At 43.9% G+C, this 8,781-nt stretch overlaps 1 protein-coding gene across 1 annotated transcript in view; it reads left to right on the top strand.

The window, feature by feature from the left end:
• The window catches only part of SETBP1 (SET binding protein 1), a gene marked incomplete at its 3' end in the record, with an annotated part of 317,440 nt that overhangs the window by 93,706 nt on the left and 214,953 nt on the right, over window positions 1-8,781 (top strand). Inside the window, 1 exon segment of the mRNA XM_031557220.1 lies at window positions 7,683-7,754. Within this exon segment, the coding sequence (XP_031413080.1) occupies window positions 7,683-7,754 (72 nt within the window).

Here is an 8,781-nt window from a genome sequence, read left to right as displayed (position 1 = left end):
ACTGTTTTCATGGTATTTTTGGCATAAGTGACAGCTCTGAGAGATACTGGAAATCATACAACAAGGGATTGTTCTTAAGACATTTCCAGCCCTGCTCTCAAGACTGAGGGCTTTAGATAACCATCTGCATGTGGATCCCCATCCAAAATAAACTACCAAATCTTTAGTAGCTCACTCATCACTACATAGTGATTTCTCCCATGCACGTCTCTCCCTGTGAATGTTCACAAACAAACGTTCTTCAAGGCATCTTAAAAGAGGACGCTTTTCTTTGCTCATAACATTTTAATTGCCTCTCCGCCAAAATCTTCTGCCTGGCAGAAGAAAGAAAAAGAAGAAAGCAATGAACTGCCCCATGCTGTCCAAAGGATTTCCTACTTTCAACCTAACAGAACACACTGGCATCACTTTGTCCCCATTCTCCTTTGCTGCATCTTCTGTCTGTTTTGCAGAGGTTTTTTGTTGTTGTTGTTGTTTTTTCTCTGTCTCAGCTTGAAAAAAGCAACATCTGCCCCTTCCCCCCCATCCTTGTTGGTAGTGTGGGTAACAGAGGCAGAGAAATCAGCACGGTGTCAGCAAGAGTTTAGCCCCACAGCTGGGACCTGAACTTTCAGCTGCAAAGCATAGTGCTGGGTCACTGCACTAAAGCAAGCCAGATTGATCTAAAGTGCTTGCTCACTCTGGGAAGGAAAGCATCAGAAGTCAGTTAATAACAATCTTTAGACACCATCTACTGTGAGCTTACAGCAGCAGTGATCCCCAGTTTTTCTGGAAAAGATCACCATGTAGTTTATGTTTACTGTCATAACCCCTGAAGTGACACAGCAGTTGGATGCTGTCTGTGCATGAGGAGCATAGCATAGATCAGAGTAGATTTTAGAGCCATTGAAGCTGGAGATGAAATATGTGGACCCAACATACTGCATGCTTTGTGAAGTTTTCAGCTTTGAGGACCTGAATGATCGTGTCTGCCAATAGTTAATGTGCCTAGAAAGTGGATGCTAAAATATTCTTTCCCACTTCAGTTTGCAACTGAGAACTTGTTAGTCTGTAATATCTTTTATTTATAGTTCCTTTCCACTCAAAGCATCTGAAAATGCTTCTGTTTATGAGTCAGTTCAATGAAATACAGATACCCCGAGGCAAGGATGTTTCTCTATAGTGACCTCAGAGTTTTCTTAGCCACTGATGCACATGAGGGACTCATCCACTTTGCCAGATGCAACCAGCAGACCCTGAAGATTGGAGGCAAGGGTAGAAACCTACGCTAAGCCTGAGGAACAATAAAGAGAAAATCAGAGGGTAAACTGGCTAGGAGAGAAGATACAGGCTGATGATGGCTCTGTTTGGAAGCAGATGTTAGGATGAGCCAGTGCCATTGTTGAGCAATATCCTTGTGCAATGTTTCAAATAATAAAGCCACAATTCATAGGAGGATATCTGGGGTCCTACCTGGATGTTTCTTCATCCAATCCAGCAAGGGCCAGCTATGCTGTGCTGGCCTGGATAAAGCTCCAGTGTAGGACCTAGCACAGTGGATGTGTCCCAGTGCTGGTGTTGCTCCTAAAGGGATGTGCACAGGATTTTAGTGTGCACCTACCCATGCTCTTAATGACCACAGCCACTGAAGGGCATCTGCTTATTTTCAGACCACTTCAGTTTGCCCATTGACTGCTCCATACTCAGCAGCTGGCATTAGTTGAAGGATCAACTCTTCTGAGTGGCTCTTGGCAGATACTCTGTGCCACCAGCCCATCACTTTCCTGCTGCATGCAGGCCAGGGAAAAAAAGTCAGACCAACAGATGTCTTTACGATTCCAACCTACAATTTCTGCTTCATCCAAGGCCAGGAGAGATTTTGCCAAGATACATATTGGGCAGCTGCTCAGGACACTGCTGTTTTGTCTGTGCCACCCTGAGCATGCTGTCTGTCTGTCTTGTGGTCTGTCTCTGTGACCCAGTTTTCCAGTCGCTTGCTCTGCTATTCCCCAGAGTGACCAGAATATAGTTGGTAAGAACCAACCAGGTGCTTTCCTGGTCTTCCCTAAGGACTCATAGCTTCAGCAAGTGGAAGCATCAGGGCTGGGATGCAACGTATGTCCATCTGTCCATCAGCATTCCTTCTGCCCTGACTCCCCAGGAGTCACTTCTGATGTGCCAGTAGAGAAAGGAACCCAACCTGACTCCTCAAAACCCCCAGATAATCTCACTGGTTGCTCACAGGATTGTACTCTGCTCTGGATCTTCAGCATGGCCTGCTGCTTAATGCTCCTGCCGTTGCTTTTGCCATGCTGAAATCCTCAGTGCATCTTCCCTCCTCCTACACATCCCTCCAAGACTATCTCCAGCATCAGTAACATACTTCTTATTATTTACCCTCAAAATATCTCTTCCCTCCAGGTACCAATGATGTGCACTTAATGCCACTTTTTCTCTACTATGAATATGTGTGTTTCAAACTCTGATTTAGTTGGAGTCATGTTGGGCTGAAAGTTGGCTCTCTTGGGTCTTTTCTCATGAGGAAGATGGATTTTGCCCCCCCAGACAAGGCTTCCCCAAGGAGGGAGATATGTTTTCTCATCCTGGCATCTGTAAAGCTGTTTTGCCTGCTTTCAGGGCATCTCTCCCTCCCTCCTTCTTCCTCAGAGAAGAGCATACATATGTTGTGTGTACATATGGGGTTTTTCCTCCCCTCCCTCTTGGTCCATTGAGTGTTGCATCATGTTTCACTCCCGTCGCTGCTCCTTCCACACATGCTGCTTTGGATTTGTGGATGGGAGAAGGAAAGAGCCCCTCCTCTGGGCATACTTGGAGGAAAGGATTAAAAAGGAGAAAGAAAAAAATAAGGGAATAAATATTTGGGAGGAGGGAGTTTAAGAGCAGAGAAAAACAAATGAAAGCGGGTGCCAGGCTGGAACTGGCAGCTGGCTGCCAGCATAGCAGCCTGGGACAAAGTTGGTGGAAGAGTTCTGTGCCATGTTTGGATTGCTTAAAAAAATACACCCTCCATCCCTCACTATTCCACCTCTGTTTTTTCCCTGGCCCCAGGAATGAGGAGGCATTTGGTTGCCAAATGCCTGCTTGCAGGAAGTTTGTATTTAAAGCTATGTCGAGGGATGCAAATGGAGAACATCCAGCGATGTGCACATGGGCGTTCACATGAGCACCTAGAGTCCTCACTGGTTCCACTTGGGATGAGAAGGATTAAGGAGTCTAGGGGTGCACAAGGAAACTGTTATCACCCTCTGCTACAAGGAGATGCCAGGACATTGGCAACCATGGCACGATTTTTTCCAATGCATGAGGAGGAGGTGGGAGGGTGAGAGGTGGAGGAGAAAGGATGGGGGCTGGAAGGTTGCAACGCTTGGCTGGAAAAAATTTAGAGGAATACAAAGGAGAAAGCAATGAAAAGGGATGGCAGGAGGGGGAAGGAAGCTACGGACTGGCTGCTGTGGGAAGATTTACATTTGCTGAGTGGGGCTGGGTGGAAGCAGGCAGGGGTGTGGGGTGGATGCTGGGGGTGCCAGGGGAGGAATGCGGCTGCAGAGCAAAGCGCCTTGTTTTCGTCCTTCCTCTCCTCCTCCCTCCACTGCGTGCTCGGAGGAGAAGAAAAGACAAAAAGCTGAACCAGTGCCAAGAAGGAGCTGCAGCAACTCGAAAACGGCGCTCTGTGCCGCACTAATATTTCCAAGCAGGGCTGCTCTCGAGAGTGGAGAAACGTGCCAGGAATGAGAATGGCTGTGGTGCGGGGCCACCAGCCGGATGCAGGAGTCTTCTCCCTCCTCTTTTACCTATTAAACACCACCCTTTTCCCTTCTTGCCTAATCTCAGTGATATTTAGGGTCTCTCATTCCTGGCTTTGCACTAGTTCCATCCCAGAGGGGGTGTAGCAGGAACCAGGCAGCCCCCAGTATCCCCAGCAGCACTATTCTTGGGCACGGCAAATTCCAGGCAGAAATGCTGTCTTTTTACCCACTCCAAGCCTGGCTGTGCATGTTATCAAGCTCGCATGTAAAAGATTATAAGCAGGTAACAGAAGGAGATAACACACCCATTCCCTCCTGCTTGCTGAAATATCAGTTCAGAAGGATTTTTTATTTATTTATTTATATATTTTTTAACGTTTTTCCTAGGAAGAAATAGAAGACTTGTTTCCCAGGGAGTTTTCTGACTGTTTCCCCATTGCCACTCCTTCCCCTCCTCCTTGCTGTCCTCCTCCTTTCACAGTACCCATAAGGCTGCTCTCGCTGCTCTGTATCATGATGCAAGGTTACTTGTAGGACACACGAATCTCTGCAAGGTGCAGTGTTGCCTGCATCAGTGCTCCCATGCGCTTCTCATTTCCTGAGGGATGTGGCAACTTCCAGGCTGTGTGCCACGGTTACACGGTCAGTCAAGCCCTTGCTTAATGCAGAGGTGGGATTTCTCTTGTAAAAGCCCTTTCTGCAAAGCCTACTTAGCCAAAAAGATACAATAATAATAGAGATCTGAAACTTTGGCAGCAATTCATAACTGATTCACATTGGTTGGTCTGGAGTTTTGCTGTTTTTTCTCTGAAAGGGAAGGTTTTGTCCTGTGTTGTTCCCCTCTTCCTTTCATTTGTAGGGTGGGAAAAGGTGTATGCAAGCAGCATAATTTTTAACCATTTTGAAATGTTTACAGCATCTAGAAACATTCTTGTAAGAATGCAAGATGGAAGATCAAAGTAAAAAATCTTTCCCCTACCACATTTATACATGCATTTCTGATTGGATCATACTGGAATTTGGATCACTAGTTTAAGATGGTCTTGATGGTAATTAGAGACTGGGGAGAGAAAACCCCCAACCATGGGTCTGACAACAGATCCAGATCTTTTTTTATCAGCAGCCAGCAGCTTCAAGGGACCTTACTAAAGCATAGGCTCATCAGCTTGCTGAGTCTCAGAAACTTGCATGTTGTTAGCTTGGTCCAGTTTGTAGTCCCAAATGTGGGATGATCCCAATGACCTTTATCTCACCTGGAATTCCTACTATATATCCAAATCTATTCAAATCTCATGTTGATTCTAAACATGTAATCCTGGTTTTGGAGGACCTGATTCTGCTCAGTCAATGCCTATTGGAAATAATGTGATAAATAGATTGTGACTGAAAGGTTGTTATTTGGCTACTTTCCTTCATCCTTCTCTTATCCAAAGATAGCTCCTTGCAAATCAATGGTTATTCCTCTCAGAGCATCAGAAACACAGTCACAGATTAACGCTGCTAGGGTATGTATTAATTTCTAGTGTGACATATCTTTGTATGGAGCAGGATGTCTGCAGTGACCATTCTCTCCCTGTTCCTTCAACCATGTTGTTGCTGCAGCCTGACTTAGGCTTGAGCAAAAGAGATGCCATTGCGTATTCTTGCTCTTTTTTCTTTGTCACAGGAACTTTGCAATCATTGGAGTGGGTGGGGAAAAAATCATAGAATCATAGAATGGCCTGAGTTGAAAAGGACCACAGTGATTGCAACCCCCCTGCTATGTTGCCAATCCCCAAACCAGGCTGCCCAAAGTCACATCCAGCCTGACCTTGAATGCCTCCAGGGATGGGGCATCCACAAACTCCTGGGCAACCTGTTCCTGTGTGTCACCACCCTCTGTGTGAAAAACTTCCTCCTAATATCTAACCTAAACCCCCTCGTCTCAATTTAAAACCATTCCCCCTTGTCAACAAGAAGGTTGGTCAAGTAATTTGGTGTAATTGCTGTGCTACTGTGCTTTCCACCAGATGCCACCTGCTCTTAGTGAGTAAAGTACACACATAAATATATGTGTTTGCATGTGCACACATGGGCTTGCTGTTTGCTTTTCCGTTGCCTCTTTAGACTTAATGAGGTGAATTGTGTATTTAAGCTACCATCCTCACCAAAGATACATACCACGCAGAATATGCCTGAATTTCCCAGATGTCCTTGCTGATGGTTTTGGCTGGTGCTGATGCTCTTCCTTTGGGCACAGCCCCCTCTTTTTAACCTAAGATCCCTCACCATGAGATGCCAACCTGGAAAAGCAAACACTAGGAGTGGGGATTGAAGCCCACATCAAAGTGAGCAGAGGAGACTCTGGCAGCTGTCCTAACATTCATACACCTGCACAGAGCACAGCAAATGGTTTGGGATGTCCGGCCAACTTGTTTCTCCTTCTGATTTAAACCTCCTAGTATTTTGCTTTCCATATTATATTTAGTGAACAGATCTATAGACAGGATACCAAATACGTGGTCAAAAAATTAATGTATTCAAACAGTATTCATGTATGCAGCACAGCATTGTGTTGCATGATATTTAGGAAGATAACTGAGAACAGAAAAATGAAAGGACCTTCCTAAAGCTTCATACTGCAGAACACAGATCTCTTCTATTTCCTCATTGTCATGACAATGCTCTGAAATATGAAAGCTTGTGTGAGGATGTCCATCCTGGGACAAAGACATTTCTCTTGTACTTTTCTAGTGATCCAGGTAAGCCATCTGATCATAAACTCCCTATAGGGACTGTGAAGCAGTGACAATGCAGCTGAGTGTCTTTGTCTGTCTTTCTGCCTGTATTATTAATTTATCTGGATGTATTCCGTTGAAGCATAATATCTCATGAATCTCAAGTTCTTTTCTTCAAACACTTCTTTTTAATATCTTACAATGAAACCTTGCTTGCTTGGAATTGTTATGAGATGACTTGCAAGTGGAAGGGTTAATCCAGAGGGCTTTTCCAATGCTTTCTACCACCCCTTCTCCCCACACCTTCCTCACTCCCAATATTATTTTTTTTTTTACCAGTAGCCTCACACTTCTGTAATCTAAATGTGCAAATGCTTTGCAGTCACAGTCCAGTAGCTAGGTTAATCTCAGACCTCTGGAGTGGCAGATGGCTGATTTGTTGCTGATTCCAGTTACAGAGAATTGTGCCACCTATTATCTCTGCACAGGCTGTTGCTTAAAAAGATGCCACAGGCAAAATCAGTGACAAGCAAAGCAAAGAAAGCACTCTCTGATATGCATTATTACAGGTGAAAATGTGAAATATTTCACCTTTTGTGGGAAGGGCTCAAGAGGTGGACAAAGAGAGGAGAGGAGGTGGGAGGAGAGGAGAGGGAGAGGGATTTTTGAACCTGAAATACAGAAATATTCCTGTAAGTTTGCTATAGGAAAGACACTGAATTAAAACAACTTACCGTACTTTAAATGTTTTGAAAAGTGTAAATCTTTGTCTTCAGCCCTCTGCTTTGTCTTAAACAAAGCAAATTAATTGGCACCATTGGATATCTTTCCTGCTTTCCTGCTCTTCCCAAACTTTAGCAGTGTGTGTTGTCATACGAATCAATGGCTCTTGTCCCAGTCATCACACTTTGGGATGTGCCTAATGACCAGTGGTCAAAGTTGTGACAACATCACATTGCCCACTTTCATCTGAGCTGCATGGAAGAGAAACTTGTCCCTCTACATGGTTCAAGGAGAAGCTTGGAGGACCTTCCAAAACTGATGGGGGCTGAAGCAAGTAGGGGTGGACCCTAGTTCAAAGCATCCTGGGTGATGTACACAAAGAAGTATGTAATGAGTTGGAAGAGTGAAAATATTCAGATATTTGTGATCATTTTCTGCACTTGCATGTCTACAATTAATATTTTCTCTTTTCTCTTTGCCCTGGGAAACACCACAGAACCAAATGAAGAATTTGGGAAGAGAGTGTGGGTTCCCTGTGCAGAGTCTGGTGACGAAATCCATGAATAAGGTAAGACCGAGGAATTATATCTGTGAAGGTTTTTCTCCTTCCAAACTCATTATTGAAGAATTAGATACAAAACTTGGGATGTGTGTAGCACAGAAATTGACATTCCAAGTGCAAAGTGAAAAAGTCTAAAAGATCAAGCCAAAAAGGACGTCTTTTTAATGCATACTGTTATGATGGTTTGGGTTTTATAACAGTTTGTATTGTATCCAAATGATCTACATATGAATAATTGTTACCAACCTACTGACACTGGGACCTAATTAGGAAGTAAGAGCCTTAAATAGGCCATTTGCATAGTGAGCTTCCATATGTCTCCTTGTGCAATTTATTTGCTTCACTCCATTGAGATATAATGAGAATGAAACTCCTCGAACTGCCTTTGACTCTGAGGCCCTCCTCTTCATCTTCCTTGCAGTTATAGCTGACTATTAAGAAGATAATGTCTATTTCCCTTTGTTCAGAAAGAAAAATGTGTCTTTCTACTCCTATTCCAAACTGACTGAGTTTTCCTATTTCCAAGTTTCCAGTGGAAATAGAATGAGAAACAGCAAAACAATCCATAGGCTAAAAAATGCAATGCCTTCAGAGAAAGCACAGTGAAGGATAAGACAGGATGATCATGAAAGTATACAGCTTATCATATCTAGTTCTCCTCGAAATCTGCCTAAAAGCTAATATCATTGTGTTTCAGCCAAGGTATAGGTTCAATTTAAAGACCTCTGTGTTGGTTCTGTTCGGATTTCTGCTTTCTAGGACATGAGGAAGGGGAGTGCTTGGTTCGAGTTTTGAGTTTTGTCTTAGCTCTGGTTATTTAGCTCAGTATGGACTAACATGCTTTCTGGAGCATTATGTCCATGTTATTTTGAAGAGCATTTTCTTTAAATATGGTTTCAGGAAAGATCCTTTCTTTCCAAACACCTTCTTAGTGCATGACTCCACCCCAGGCATCATCCTCAAGTCAGTAAAAGTTTAGAGTATGAATACTGTCTTCTACAGGAGCAAACATGAACGAGCTCTCAAAGTGGCT

Source organism: Meleagris gallopavo, chromosome Z (genome assembly GCF_000146605.3).
Source record: "Meleagris gallopavo isolate NT-WF06-2002-E0010 breed Aviagen turkey brand Nicholas breeding stock chromosome Z, Turkey_5.1, whole genome shotgun sequence".
Classification (NCBI taxonomy): domain Eukaryota; kingdom Metazoa; phylum Chordata; class Aves; order Galliformes; family Phasianidae; genus Meleagris; species Meleagris gallopavo.
This window is presented reverse-complemented; position numbering and strand designations above follow the sequence as displayed.